Genomic DNA, 15,710 nt, shown 5'->3' on the forward strand with positions numbered 1-15,710 from the left:
AATCACAACTCCCACCTCAACAGGCTTATTGTCTACTTTGAGGAACAAAGAATATGAAACAGATTAACACACGTGAGTGGTGCAGACAGACTTCTGCATGAGAGAGTAACTTCCAGGTGGAGATTCAGAACAAGGCAGATTTCTGTTTAAAGAGTGTAGATCTTTATTTAGTATGCCATAGTCATCTGATAGAGTCAATTAATGTCTCACAGTTTTTTTGTTTTCAGAAGTGGATGGGTCTTATATCTAGTTCTGCCCAAGAATCTGGAAGTATTCTGCACACAAAAACAGTTGCCTTATATATGACACACTGGAAAATGGCAATTAGAACAGGACCGAAGGGTTGGGATGCAGCGATTAACTTTCTGGTTCATTTAGATCTTGCTGGGAAATCTGTATGGATTCATAACATTTGTTGGAAACTTTCCCAAAAGGCATTACGTTTTTAATTCTTATGAAAGTATAATTTTTTTCGATAACCGTCTGTCTTGGAATTTATCAAAGGCATCATTATAAACCGTCTGTGGTTTATTTCCGTTCCGAATACTCACTCCTATCGTGATGGAGCGTGTTTCTTGAGAGCTGGGACTGTATCTTTTACGCCCCCAGCAACTAACCCACCGTGGGTACGCAGTTCATGTTAATGGGATGAGTAGTCTCCCAGCTCAGTGCCTTGCACACGGCTGGAGCTCGGGAGATGTGTTTTTACAGGGAAGGAGGATGCTCATCAGAGGTAGGTGGGCGGAAGGTTACTGGGCAGTGACACCCGGGACAGACCAGGGGCTGAATCAGGGTGGGGCAGAAGGAGCCATGGAATACGATGGTGCAGATTTGACAACAGCCTCCGGCAGCCCAAAGGGGAGCTCCTGAGTAAAGATTGCTGGTCAGAGGGGTTTCTCAGGCGCCCCAAATGGCCAGGCTCTTGCTCTGTCCCTTTGCTCAGCCACGGGCTGAGGGCCACTGAGAAGAGCAAGCCCTGAGCTCACATATGAGGTGGGTCCCGAAGCAGCTGTTGCTGGAGGCTGCCCACGGACTCATCACCCTCTTTGCAGCCGGGCCACAGGCCTTCTGGAGGGATGGGCGCGGACAGCGCATCTTTGACTCGTGGTTTGCAAAACTGCCCCATTGCGGATGCTTTGCGGTTTAGAGTCATTCCTGTTCATATCATATTATATTATTTGTCTTGATCAAATATTATTCTGGCCCAGCAAAATGTACCAGAATTGTTAAAGATTGTTTGAATACTGGGGAAAACCACGGATCTGCCCTTTCCAGACCAGCTCTCTTCCTGGGAAGTCATCTTCTAGCCAAAAAGAAACAATAACAATCATTGCTATTCTTTGAGTGCTTCTTTTTGGTAAGGTATTTTCTTTCCCTAAAAAATATGTAAAACCTAACCTTGCTGAGCCTCAGTTTTTTGTTTTTTGATCACAAAAACAGTTATGATGAGAGTAGTAAATTAGAGGGTCGTTATAGGATTAAATTAAACGAGAGAACATATGGAAAGTGAAAAGTATAGTATCCCAGGAACATTCAATATATGTTCATTTAAAAGACAGAGAAGCAGCAGGTGTTCAGAGCCTTGGTCTTCTAGAAGTAAACAAGTCAGAATCTTTGCACCCCGACCTCGGGAGGTCTCGGGAAGTGCACGGGTTCTGGAGAACCCAAGCGACTTCCGTCCCTGCCCAATGCTCTCTGTTGATTTGCACGACCCCCCTTCCCCCTGAAATCTCTTGGTGAAGATGATGGTGTTCTTGACATTTTATAAATGCAACTCTTCGTAAAATGATGCCACTCTTCCATGAATGTCTCTGCGACTTTCTGCATGGGAAAAGTGACTTTCCTTTTGTGAATTTTAGTACCGATGTCAATGCCTTAGTAGAAGAGATACAGAGAGCAGAACCTCTAATCACAGCTTCACGGTCAGACCAAGTGAAGCTTTTAATACGGAGGTTACAAGAAAAACTCGGACAGCACAGCAATCACAAATTCTCTCTTTTCAAGGTAAGATGTGGTTTAGAAACGCAAGAGGGAGGGCTTCGGCGCTCGCTGATGTCCTGTTGGTTCGGGGCGAAATGCACATCTCGTCTTTTCTTCCACTCAGCGCCTCCCATGCGTTTGTGAACACTAAGTCACAGCGGTGTTTGCTGAATGCATGAAATTCAAACGTTTATTTCTTGAGGTTTAATAAAGATTTGTAGTAAATATAGCTGTTTTTTTACACTGACAAATTTAAAGAATAACCACTAAGGCAACATTAAGTTATTGAATAATTAAAATTATTTTTCCCATTAGAGTAATAGTATGGTCTGTTTCATGATACATTGATATTTCAGACATTCATGTGACCCAAACGATACTTCAGTAATTTATTTATAAATATAACTTATACAAAAATTTTACGCAACACAAATATGATTATTTTTCTATAATTTTGATTACTAACTTAAAAATATAACAAATGTGGTCATTTATTATTTCAGAAACAGCTCTTATTTTTTATGAACAATATTTAATAGTTTTTCTAGAATTGCTTCATATTACATTGATTTCATTTTGTAAAATTAAATATAATTATAGTAAAATATAATTATTATTGACACACTCAGCATATTCTATCTGATACAAAATATTAAGGCAATCTTGGTAGTCATCCAATCAATTTACTGAAAGATGAGGTTATGCTTATAATATTTCTTTGTCCAGCAGGTGGCACTGCTTAACTTTAAATATGAGCCCTATAACTAGCACAACCTTGTTACTTACCCTTCAAAGGGAACATTTTTGATAATGAAAGAAAACACTATTAATAGTTATTACAATCCAGTAAAAGACATAACTGAGTCTGTCTCAGCCTAGTCTATCACTCTTGTCCATAAGCAGAATAATTTATGTATGTTTATCTAATAAATATTAAGCATCTACTATGTGTTAGATTACGTAGGGATTGAAGGATAAAAAAAATAAGACATATCCTGATTCTAAAAGAGCTTTAGGATTCAAAATGTGATAATACATTATAAACATATTTAATGTATTTCCCTTTATACACTGTTCCTATATACATACAAAACCATGTCTCCTACATTAAAGAAAATATTATAAATTAGTGCTATTTGATATCTTATTTAATAGCAATAATTGATCTTAAGGGCAAATTGATGGACAACACAGATTCTATTATGTTTTTGTAATTGCTCATAACTACCTAATGTATTATCGGTCACAATAATAGAAGGTACAATATATTTTTTCTCATTTGTCCATATATTGGATGTTGTCCCTTTTGTTATATATAATTAACACAAACTTGAATAATTTATTGGTTTGAAATAAAAATTAATTAAACTTAATTTTATTTGAGTTTAAAAAAATGGCATTTTCTTTCATTACAGGTCCTCAGAGCACATATACTACCATTGACTAATGTAGCACTTAATAAGTCGGGCTCTTGGTAAGGCTCTGTGTTCATTGTTGAAAAAAATAATTGTGTTAGTCTTCATTTTAGGGCAGTTTTAGGTTCACAGCTCTACGGAGCCAAAGGTAAAGGGGTTTCTCACACATCCCCTGTCCACACCCACACACAGCACCCCCCCATCGACATCCCCCAAAGGGCCGGACATTTGTGTCCACTGATGAGCCTACACTGACACGTCGTTATCCCTCCAAGTTCACAGTTTTCATGAGGGTTCGCTCTCGACTTTGTGCATTCTCTGGGCCGACAGACATGTAATGACAGGTATCCGCTGCTACTGCTCGAGACTCCTCTGTGCTCTGCCTATTTCTACTTCTATTTTTTATGTATCTATAGATTTCTATTATTTATAATTTTTAACATTCAAGGGGTGAAACTTTTTAAGTAAAAACTGTGTATATTTAAGGTGTATAACATAATGATTTGATGATATACCTGTAGTGAAGTAATTACTGCAGTCAAGCTACTTAGCGTATCATCTCATAGTTAACCTTTTGTGGGTGTGAAGAAAGCACCTGAAATTTATTCTTTTAGCGTATTTCCCGTAATCAAAAAATAGTATTATTAACATCATGGCTGTATGGTTAGATATCTAGACTTATCTTACACAATTGCCACTTTGTAACCTTGGACCAACACCTCATTTCTCCCACTCTTCAGCCACTGGTAAGTCCCAGTCCACTCTCTGCTCCCATGAGTTTAACTTCTTTTTAAGATTCCATGTACAATGAGATCATACAGTATTTATCCGTCCCTGTCTGACTTCCCTCACTTAGCATAATGTCGTCCAGGTTCATTTATGTTGCCACAGTCGGCAGATTTCCTTCTCCCTCATGGTGGAATAATATTCCATTGTATACATCACATTTTCTTTATCCCTTCATCCCTTGACCGACACTTACATTGTTTCCATATGTGAGCTGTTGTGAATTAGCTGCAGTGAACACGGGAGTGCAGATATCTCTATGCGATCCTGGTTGCATTTCCTTTGGCTTCGTAACCCGCCCCACGTAGAACTGCTGGATCACATGGAAGTCCTAGTTTTTATTTTTTGGGGGAACCCCCATACCGTCTTCCATACTGACTGTACCAACTTTCATTCCTGGAGAAGCTAAGAAGAGAGTACCTAGCGGAGAATCAAAGATGCCCTGCTTTGTCAACCTTCCTGTCTGGTTGGGTTTAGCTATCAATCTGCTTTCATCTTTTATTATTACCCCTTGACGTTCAGACTCACTTTTCAATTTTCTGCATTTTTTCCCCTGTGTTGGGGAAATATTATCCCTAATGGACCATGTAAAAAATAATGAAGATGCTATTATTTTACTTTAAATGATTAGAGGTCAATATACTACCTATTCCTGTACTAGAATAATCATGTTAAACATTGTTAAATATTAAACAAATATTTATTGAACATTTGAACGTGTGCCGTCCTGCTCCGGTGCTGGGGATGATGGAGGTGAGCCAGGTGGGCAGAGGACAGGCAGGTGTAAACCAAGCAATGCGGGTCTTAGAGAAGGTGACTCACGGGCTGCGCTTCCGGCCGTGGAGGGCCAGGGCCGCTGGCCTCTTGCGCAAGAGCAGAAGGTAGACCCTTCCTCTCATTGCTAGAAAGCCATTTGAGGAAGGTTAAAAAACAACTCCGAATTTGGCGAGGAAAGTCAATTCGTAAGGATCATTTATGAGGCAAGCCCCATTAGACGGTGGTTTTCTTTGTTTAGGTAAGAGATGGAGGCGATGGAATTGGCGAGAGTGACCAGAGCGGGATGTTTTCAGGGGTTGGGGCGGAGAATTTGCTAACAGATTGTGTGACGTGAGGAGAGGAAGACGGGGACCAAAGACGATGCGAAGATTCTGTGGTCTGACCACCTGGAGGAACGATGCTATCCATTGAGATATAGTAGAGTTTCCAAAAGTGTGAATACAATTATTTTTATTGTAAGGCTGATTATTGGCAAGATCACTGTTTATTTTATTTAGTGACTCCTTTTTAGTTTTGGAATATAATTGGAAAGTTGCTCAGGCAAAGGATTTAGATATTGCTCCCACCTAACTGTTCTACAAACACAATTTCCATTATAAAAAGCATGATAAATGGGGTTACGATCTTGTGGGTAAAAAATGGCATCTTATTAACACACTGCAATCCTCACCTTGTGATTAATGGATATTCCTGCGTTAGCTTTATCACAGGCAGCTACGACCGGACCTGCAAAGTCTGGAACACTGCGTCCGGGGAGGAGCTTCTCACCCTGGACGGCCACAGGAACGTGGTTTACGCCATAGCATTCAACAATCCTTACGGGTAAAAACACATTCTCTCACTCACTTATTCCCTGTTAATCCATTCATTCATTTATTCATCCCCTCCTCCATCTAGCTGGGGGAAGAAGGGAGGAAGACAGAGAATGAATATCTACGGTGTGCCTGATGTATGCTTTGCAAGCCTTTTAAATGCTACTTCCAGTGCTTAAAGGAGTTTGGGGACTGGTATTACTGTCCTCAGCAAAGTATGCTAACTCCAATCCCCTTCCCAGGACCACACAGGGGCAAAGAGGAGAGCAAGGAGGGCTGACTGCCCTTGGGAGTTCCTGCTGGTGCCTGTAGCCCTGGCTGGTGCTCCTGGAGAACGTGACATCCACATTGGCAAACCGGTTTACTTCGTTCAGAAGTTCATTTACAGTCTTTCCAGGTAGACAGGCATGTGTATAATGACATGCTAAGTAACAGGAGCAAGTACAAAAGGAGCGTTTTAAAAGCAATCTGTAGTTCATGGAGCCAACAGACCAGCACCCTTCTCCCTTCACCTTTCTGCAGGACCTACTACTGACGCCCACGGATCTCTGAAGGCTTGTAGCGACCGGGCTGGCCACCGGCCGGCCCCCCTTCTGTGCCCGCTGCTGAGGTTCTAGGCTTACCAGGAGTTGGTTGTAGTTACCCGTGCATCTTCTTGTATCGGTTGTGCTTTCGGTTGTAATTATGTGATTTAATTACATGTTGCTCATGACTAATGAAATATAAATGCGAACATGCAGTTGTTGTTTTCTATGAAAACACAGAGGAGGCAGATGTTTGAAAAACCTTACTAAGTGAAGTTGTCGATGATGAGATCATTGTAAACACTGGAGAACACACTGCAAAATGTGAAACAATTCTGTACTCAGACTTTGCAAGTATTTTTAAGTTTAGGCTCTCATTCCACTTGAAAGAGAAAGAGGGGAATTGGAGAGGCTGGACATGGTGTTTCCAAGGCAGACAATGAACGGGACGACGGGCTGAGCCGTGGTCAGAGAAAAGGCCCTGGCCTCTGGTCAAAAGACTGGCAAACCGAACGTGTATTTGTACATATTTGGGTAAAAATTGAAATGTGTGTATGTATATTTTATCATGATTGCTTCCTTTAACTGACCTTTCCATTACCAAGCTGCGGTTCTTTATTATAGTATTCTGATGACTAGAACAAACACCGTTAATGGTTTAAAACTAAGACCATTATTATATATTTTATTATTTTTTTCCCCTTTTATTGATTTTAGAGAGAGAAGAAGGGAGAGAGGGGGAGAGAGAAACACCAATGAGAGAGAATATCGACTGGCCGCCTCCTGCATGCCCCCCACTGGAGATCGGGCCCACAACCTGGGCACGTGTCCTGACCGGGAATCAAACTGGCCACCTCCTGGTGCAGGGTCGACACTCACACTGAGCCACACTGGCCAGACGAGAAGATCGTTATTATTCCTCCCAGGTAGAGTCTTTGAGGACGATATGAGGTTAAAGCAGAAACGTGAAAGATGGGAGCTGGAAGGTCGGTGAGGACACCTGGGCGAAGGGACTAGGCAGCTCAGGTGCGCCGTGGCCAGCTCTGCAGTGCACGTTCCCTGATGAGAAGGGGGGGAGGGGGTCAGACCGCGCCGTGCAGCTTGAACTCCGTTCTGGAGGACTGAGCACTACGAACGGTGTGTGAACAAGGGACGGGGACACGGTGGGAGTGCCCTCTCAGGAGGATACGGGGACACTGCAGTTTCAGGGGGTATGGGGACACGGTGGGAATGCCCTCTCAGGAGGATACGGGGACACTGCAGTTTCAGGGGATATGGGGACACGGTGGGAGTGCCCTCTCAGGAGGACACGGGGACACTGCAGTTTCAGGGGGATATGGGGACAAGGTGGGAGTGCCCTCTCAGGAGGACACGGGGACACTGCAGTTTCAGGGGGTATGGGGACACGGTGGGAATGCCCTCTCAGGAGGATACGGGGACACTGCAGTTTCAGGGGGTATGGGGACACGGTGGGAGTGCCCTCTCAGGAGGATACGGGGACACTGCAGTTTCAGGGGGTATGGGGACACGGTGGGAGTGCCCTCTCAGGAGGATACGGGGACACTGCAGTTTCAGGGGGTATGGGGACACGGTGGGAGTGCCCTCTCAGGAGGATACGGGGACACTGCAGTTTCAGGGGATATGGGGACATGGTGGGAGTGCCCTCTCAGGAGGATGGCTCTGGCAGGAAGAAGCAATCCGAGGCTTTGGGGTGCAAAGAAATGGGGAGAAACAGGAGGCGAATTAGGAACAGATAACAGTCACGAGATGATGGAAACGTCTAGGATAGTGGCAGAGGCGATAAAAGGTAATTTATAAAGGATTGCTGCACAGTAACTATTTTATACCACAAATATTAAAAACATGGTATCTAGGCAGCTGATGTCATATCTTTGAAAAGTGTAATACAGTTTCTCAACATGTTAACTATGATGGCACAATTAGACCTCATTGGTACGTTAAAATGATTAAACATTCCAGTTAAACTGCAGAACACTTCACTTTGATGTATGCATTGTTACATTGTAGAAAGTGACACTTTTCATCATATCTTATTCCACCCGCTCTTGGGAGAGAAAGATTTTATTAAAATGATACATGAGACTGTTTCACTTCCAGTATAATTCTTAGTTTGAATTGAAATATTATTTAAAGGCTTTTGAAAGTATGTTTTCGACAATACCATATCCTTTAGTAGTCTACCTGACATGGCATTTTGGGCTGTCTCGCTGAGAACCAAGTGTCTGAGGCTAGAGAGAGGAGAAGCACTCTTCGCTCGTCGGCTCTCCTGTTGGTTCTGCAAGTGTCCTTGGTGAGAAACACACTTGTCTAATTCCTGGTTGTCCAAGTGTGGCCATTTCTGTATGTGCTTTCCAGTGCACTTTGGGACATTAGGGTTCCAGCAAAATGAGTTGAAGGCAGTTGCCAAAGAACAAGAGGGAGTGTGTGTGCGTGTGTGTGTGTGTGTGTGTGTGTGTGTGATGAATTCAACTAGCTGAGTGTTTATCTGTTTTATATTTTAGTCAGGAGTAAGCTTTGATACAATAAAGTAATTCTAAAACACATTGGAATTATTAATATCTTTTATAATGCGGCATTATGTAGATGTAGAGAACGTGATAGATCAGAAATTGATCAAGAAACGACAGCAACGGGACGGATATGTTTGAGGCACAGGACACATGAAAATGGTTGGGGGTGTTGATAAAGAACTCACAGGACGTTCAGGGTATCTCGAGCAGGATTTGAGAGGCACAGGACACATGGAAAATGGTTGGGGGTGCTGATAAAGAACTCACAGGACGTTCAGGGTATCTCGAGCAGGATTTGAGAGACCGCTGCTGGTGGCACATGTCTTAGACTGGAGGCCACAGGAAAGAGCCAGTGCAGGGACTCTGGCACAGAACCAGCCTGTGTGCCAGGACGTTTGTTGGGAGGTGGTGTGTCTTACCCCCAGGACAGCTGTCCCTGCAGCATCACAGAAAGGGCCTTGCTTTCCTGGAGTATCAGAGACCACAGAGGTGCTATGTGGGTGGACTGGGAACAAAGGAGAGAAGCCATAGAAATTCTGCAACTGTGCTGAGCACTTAGGTTTGCCTTGGGATGCGTATCTTAGATCTTAAGAGCCCTCACACTTTTTAACTCAGCTGGGCGAACACTTCGATGAGCTCCTGTAAAGGACAGATGGGATGAGGGGTAAATGGGGAGGTGTAAGTTCCACAATCAAAGGTTAAACAGGCTCATCTATTCTTACCTGTTGGGTGTTGACAGTAGTGTGCTCCACAGCGAAGACGGGACTGAAGCTGATCACATCTCCTTTCTAAACCCTCTTTCTTGTTCAAAGTCCTTACAACTGGAACAATATAGGCATATTATTTTTCCTAGGAGATGTTCACTATCTAACTTCTTAAAGCCTTATCTAGACATACTGTTAATTGGATTTATGTTATCTTTGTTTTGTTTTTTAAATTCAGTCTATCCTTTTTAGGAGACCTACTCGCAGAATTTTTCTATGTTTATACAACTTATTATACATTATTAATTTTCATTTGTAAATAATATTATAAACGAAAACTTTTACCATATTTATTGTACTAATTAAAAAGCATTTTAAATCCTAAGCATATGCCTCTAATCTAATGTATTTAAAATTAAGCACATAAACGAATGCCATTAAAAAAGTAGACCTTTATTTTGTTACCCAGGAGACACATACAAGGTTGTTTCTTGTTTTAAAAGTGCAGTGAGTTTCTGAGCAGATAGAGATCCATGTATTTATATCTTAATTCAGTGTGTCACATACTGTGGTTGAATTGGATTTCAAAATCCGCATTTTTTTTTTCTTTTTACCTTAGTGACAAAATTGCCACTGGGTCCTTCGATAAGACTTGTAAACTGTGGAACGCAGAAACGGGGGCGTGTTACCACACCTTCAGGGGCCACACAGCAGAGATAGTGAGTACATTTTTACTTTGTTATTTTTTTATATTGCTGTTGTTTTGTTTTGTTTTATGTCCATCCTTTTCTTTTGATAAACTTCATTTTTTAGAGCAGTTTAGGTTCATAGCAAAACAGAGGAAGGTGGAGAGACTTCTCAAAGTGCCCCATCTGCTTCCCACCCCCCACCTCTGCCCCATTAGTAACAGCCTACACAAGAGCGGCTCATGTCTTACAAATGATAAATCTGCACGGATACATATTATTATTTCTTTTTAATATTCCATTATAAAAGTAGTGGTTCTAGCTTTATAATTAACTTTTAAATTCTATCCAGTATTTTCATTCTCTATATATTTTACATGGTGGTGTTGATATAATTTACAGAATCCTCTCATTTTAACATCTTGCAGATACCTGCATTGACGAAGTAGACACATAATATAAGAAGCCTATGAGTACAACAGCCAAACTGATGTTTTTTCTTTCTCGTTCATATTTCTTTAAAGGACAGACTTGATGGGGGCTGATGAAGTTCGTATAATAGCTTTTAAAGTAACTTTGTATATCATGTAAAATATTTAGGCTGATTGTTTTCTCCATAGCATTAGAACTCAAATTTGCATAAATAGTCTGATACTCGAAATAGCTCTCTCTGTTGGGAAGCCCTTGCCCTTGGCCAATTCTGTGATACATCTTATAGCAATTAGTAAGCTAATTGGCACCCCGTGGAACAAGTGATAGCTTTTTAAAAATAAGCAGGGTGCTTATTTTAGGAGTAAAGTGTATTTATACTTATTCTTAAAATTCATGGTCTATTTATACAACAGGAGCTCATACAATGTTCAAGATACTTTGTTAGACACCAAGGATATTGTAGTGAAAAATTATAACTGACTCCTTAATGGCATTCCGCGTGCTCGAAGCATGGTCCTAAGCCCTTCACACACGTGTATATTAGCTTAGCTGTGCCTCAAACCAACCCTAAGAGGGAGGCATTTTCCCATTTCTAAGTTGAGCTGAGGCACAGAGAGTTTGAGTACCTTGCCCAAGGTCCCAAGAAAGATACTCTTTATTATCGGCATGTGGCCATGTGTCCACAGTCCCTTGGAATTTTGCTTTATAAATGGTTTCTAGGAAGATATTTGGGGTCAACATCCACTCAATGCACATCTACTAAGAACTGACGGCGTGTGGACTCTGGCACGTGTGCTTGGCGTACCAACTAGAATCAGACCTCGCTCTTGCCCTCCAGGGATTTCTCAGTGATGGAGAAGGAGTAGGGGCTTCAGTGAGTAAGTTCAAAGTTGGTGGGGAGCTCAGTGAGGGCACAGAAGGGAGCGGTCCAGTCTCCTTGGCCAGGGCAGGTGCTCAGGAAGGATGGCAGAGAAGTGGCAGCTGTGTCCCAGGCAGAGGAGCCACACGGGCACCATGTGCCATGCTGGCGCGGGCTGGAGAGCTCAGGGGCTCTGCGTGGCACGGCGTTCTTGCCAAACCTCTCTGCGAAGCCAGGCGCAGAACCTGCTGACATGGATCTGCAGCACACTGGGAAGAGCTGCCTGCTGCGCAGTCAGAGGTCACTGGGCAAGGATCACAGGGTGTGTGACTGAAGTGGGAGAGGCCATGTTGTGGACACACAGAGGGCCTCCTATGCTATGGCAGGGGATTTGGACTTTACCCTGTAGATATTGCTGAGCTGTTGAGACTTCTCAGCTGGAAGATGACATGGTCCCTTTTGGTCTTTGGGAAGATCATTCTTCTGGCGGAATGAAGGGAGGTGGGTAAAGTCAGAGGCAGGGGTCAGAGGGACCCTTGTTGCAGGCCAAGCAACAATGACGAAAGCTTGTCATGAGGCAGGTGAGTGGAATGTGAGAGAGATTGGGGTCGGGAGGAGTAGGACCAGGTTACCAAGTCGATATGAGGCATGGAAGAAAAATGGGGTTCCAGGATGAATCCCTGATTTCAGGCTTGGATGACTGGCAGTGCCGTCCGCCAATTCTGTACATCAAAGAGGAGGAACAGGCTTGCTTCATATGACCTGAGTGTCTCAGATTGATCAATCCTGCCTGTGTGATATCCAAACATAGGCACCCACTGGGCAGTTGGCTCGTTGGGCTGAGCATGGAGGTCTGGAAGCGAGACATGGGTGTGTGAGTCACTGGCATCTGGGTGGCAGTAGAAACCAATGAACAATTGAAATTTCCCAAAGGGAAAGGTGGAGTATGGGGAAAAGATGGAATCTTGGGAGGATGGAGAAGAGAAACCATCAAGCGATATGAAGGAAGAGATAAGAAGTAAGAGAAGGAGAGCAGAGTGCTAGGAAAGCCTTCAAGAAGGAAGAAAAACACGGAGAATCTCGGGGAGGTTAAGTGGAATACGGACCCCACCGCTCGGATTGGACATCTAGCCAGAACGGTTAAGCAGCGTTGAAGAGTGGAAGACGGGCGGACACTGAGTGACCGTAGACTATCTTTTCTAGGAAATTAGTTTAAAGGGAAAAGAAGGTAGTTAAGGGCTACATACAAGGGAGGATTTATTTTTTGTGTGGGAAGAACTCAGACCAATTTGGCCACAGGGAGGGATCTAGTCTAGAGGAAAGGAAGGTTGATGGTGTCTCTCCCAGTGGTGCTGGGAAGAAAGCGATGTTTAAATTGGGCAAAGGGATCCCTCTTGATCTGAGACCGGAGAAAAGGAAAGTGAGGACATTTCCACTTGTTGGTGAGTTTTCTCAGGGAAGTAAGTGGAAGGCAGGTTATCAGCTAAGGAGGGTGAGCACCGGAGTGGGGGGGGCCGGCAAGAGCGAGGAGTGGGGAATATATTGAGCTAGAGGCACGTTCAACAAAGTAGGGTCAGGGCCGAGGACACGGCTGAGGACAGGAGGAACCAATGAGCAACACCAGCGACCTGCGACGCTGTTTTCTTAAGCTGCTTTTGCGGAGAGATGAGGTAGGGAGGGCGAGTGAGTGGATAACAGTGTAGCTTGATACACGTCGCTACAAGTTTTGTGGACGGTGCAGTCGAAAGCGGAACTACGTGTGTTAAGGAGGCTGGCGGAGGAGATGCTTCCAGTGTTCGCTGAATGGCAGATGGTGGGCCAGGAAGAGGGGAAGGGTCTGAGTGAGATGGCAGGTACCCTGGCTGGGGGAGGGGTGCGGAAAGGAAGAGCGAAAGCGGCAGTATTGAGAGATTGTCCCTAGAGACTGGTGTGTCGGTGGTGAATCTTCTAGAGAAGGCGATGTCAGGGTCTAGGGTGTGGGAGTGATTATGAGGAGGAGTCCAGGATGAGCGTGTGCAGGTGTTGGAGGGATGGCCCATGCAGAGCCTCCTAGGCCTTGACACAGGCTGAGCAGAGGGTCAGAGCCCTTGGTGAGTGAAGGGATGTGGTTGCAGGAACTGTGCTGACTGCAGCAGGAGGGTGGGTGCCCCGCAGCACGACTCTCAAGGGCATCAGGTTTTGCTCCCGTTCTTCTGTGGTCCGGAAGGGTGAAGGGAGCCGGCGCCCCTGCAAGCGAACAGCCGCTTCCTCCCAGGAGGAGACTCCTCAGGGTTCGACCTATAGACCGCAGGCCGCTCATAGCTGGTAAGTTGCCGAGTGTTTGTACAAAGAATTAGGCTGAATCTGTTGAGGTAATGCATCTAGAAGCGTTTCTGTGTAAAATCAACCATTTAAAACGCTACATTTCTAAAGCCTTTTTCGTTTCCTGCCATCCAGGTGTGCCTGTCATTCAATCCTCAGAGCACGTTGGTGGCTACGGGAAGTATGGATACCACGTCCAAACTGTGGGACATTCAGAATGGAGAGGAAGTATTCACTTTAACCGTATGTGAACGGTGTTAATACCTGCCAGAGTTTTCTGTTTTCATCAGCCCTTCCTCGGGAGGAGCCTGTCGTTTGTTTCTATTTGTATTTGTACTACAAAGTTAGCTCTAAAGCAGACAATGGCTTTCAGACGGGAGTGAGAGAGTGTTCTTCTTGGGTTGCTGCTGTCCTCAAAGTCGTGGCTGGATGTGCTGGGGAAGCCAGACGAAGCCAGTTATTTGGACTCGCTCAGCCTGAAAGCCGTACCTGTTACAGCTGAGAAACCACTGCCTCTCTCTGGCTAAAAGCAAAGTACCTGGAGGCCGAACGGGGAAACCTGGCTGGAAAATTCCCCAACGGGCTGACTCAGCAGCCTTCCGTATCACAAAGTCTGCAATGACGAGAGGCCAGCGGCAGGAGGGGACAGGGCAAAGGGCAAGCCCCAGAGCGCATGCTCCTGGTGTGACCTGCTACCTTCTGCTTCTTTCCACCCCGCCCCAACCACCCAACAGAAACAACGAGGCCTTCTAGGGCCATCAGTGGGAACAACCGGATAGGAAATCCTGTTCGTTTTCTTAGCCTTTCACATGAAAAACGAGTTAACAAAAATAGGATCCTTCTCCTGGGAGACCTGTTTCTAAAAAAATTTAAAAAATCGACTTAAGCCAAAGAGAGAAAACAAACAAAAACACCGTGTTTAACTGGCACCGAGAGTTTTTCTTCTTAGCTCAGAGGGCCTAGCATTGCTGATGTAAGCATTCGTCTTCTCGTCCTGGTTCGCATCACTTCTGCATGTCTTTGCCTCTTGGTGGCTCTTCCTCCGGAACATTCCAAGGGGTCAGCCCTGCTCTGCACACCTGTCTCCTGCCACAGAACACATTTGTTTGTGTGTGCAGAATTTGAATGTTTAGCTACATTTGACTTTTGTTATTTGGAACAAAGCAGAGATTTAATTTGTAAATGACCTTTTGTATTGTTTTAAAAAAGTAATTACGTGAATGTACTAAAATAGTCAGGAAAACTCTGCCGCAGAGAGGGGCTTTTCTCGCGTCTCCGTGCGAGCCCTCGGCCGGACTGTCAGGTGCAGGCAGCCCGAAGGCCGGCCGGCATCTATCAACTGGTTCATGTTAGATTAGCACAGGAATTGCTTTCTTCAAAGTTATTTGTCACAATCTTGTTTTGTTTTTTTTAATCATCACCTATTTTCTTAGCCCATAAAGCTTATAGCCTCTCATTTCCCAAAACACGCCCCTCGCTTTAAAAATCAAACAAATAAGCAGACAGCTTTATTGAGTTAAAATGGACTTGCTCCAAGTGTATGTCCACTTAAGTAAACCTACAAAATTGTGCACTCACCACCAAAATGTAATTTCACAGCATTTCCGTGACCCCAAAAAGACAGCCCGTGGCCGTCGGTACGCGCGCCCGTTCCAGCCCAGCCGACCACTGACCTTCCCTTATGTATATAGCTTCGCCTCTTCTGCGTTTTCTATCAGGCGCTGATATTGTGCGTCTGTAGGAATCACTTTAGCTGAAACTGTGCGTGACAATATCCGCTGTCTTTTAGGGACATTCGGCTGAAATCATCTCCTTGTCCTTTAACACCTTGGGAGACAGAATCATCACGGGGTCTTTTGATCACACAGCTGTGGTGTGGGACACCGAGACTGGAAGGTATTTT

General features: G+C 44.2%; 1 protein-coding gene across 1 annotated transcript in view; it reads left to right on the forward strand.

Moving 5' to 3' along the window:
- Positions 1-15,710, forward strand: part of DAW1 (dynein assembly factor with WD repeats 1) — a 41,058-nt gene that overhangs the window by 9,216 nt on the left and 16,132 nt on the right. The window contains exons 3-8 of the mRNA XM_036254917.1: positions 1,860-2,004; positions 3,396-3,454; positions 5,658-5,780; positions 10,149-10,248; positions 13,943-14,050; positions 15,597-15,703. Of these exons, the coding sequence (XP_036110810.1) occupies positions 1,860-2,004; positions 3,396-3,454; positions 5,658-5,780; positions 10,149-10,248; positions 13,943-14,050; positions 15,597-15,703 (642 nt within the window). The remainder of the gene's footprint in view (positions 1-1,859; positions 2,005-3,395; positions 3,455-5,657; positions 5,781-10,148; positions 10,249-13,942; positions 14,051-15,596; positions 15,704-15,710) is intronic.

This window comes from Molossus molossus, unplaced genomic scaffold, assembly GCF_014108415.1.
Source record: "Molossus molossus isolate mMolMol1 unplaced genomic scaffold, mMolMol1.p scaffold_m16_p_11, whole genome shotgun sequence".
Lineage (NCBI taxonomy): Eukaryota > Metazoa > Chordata > Mammalia > Chiroptera > Molossidae > Molossus > Molossus molossus.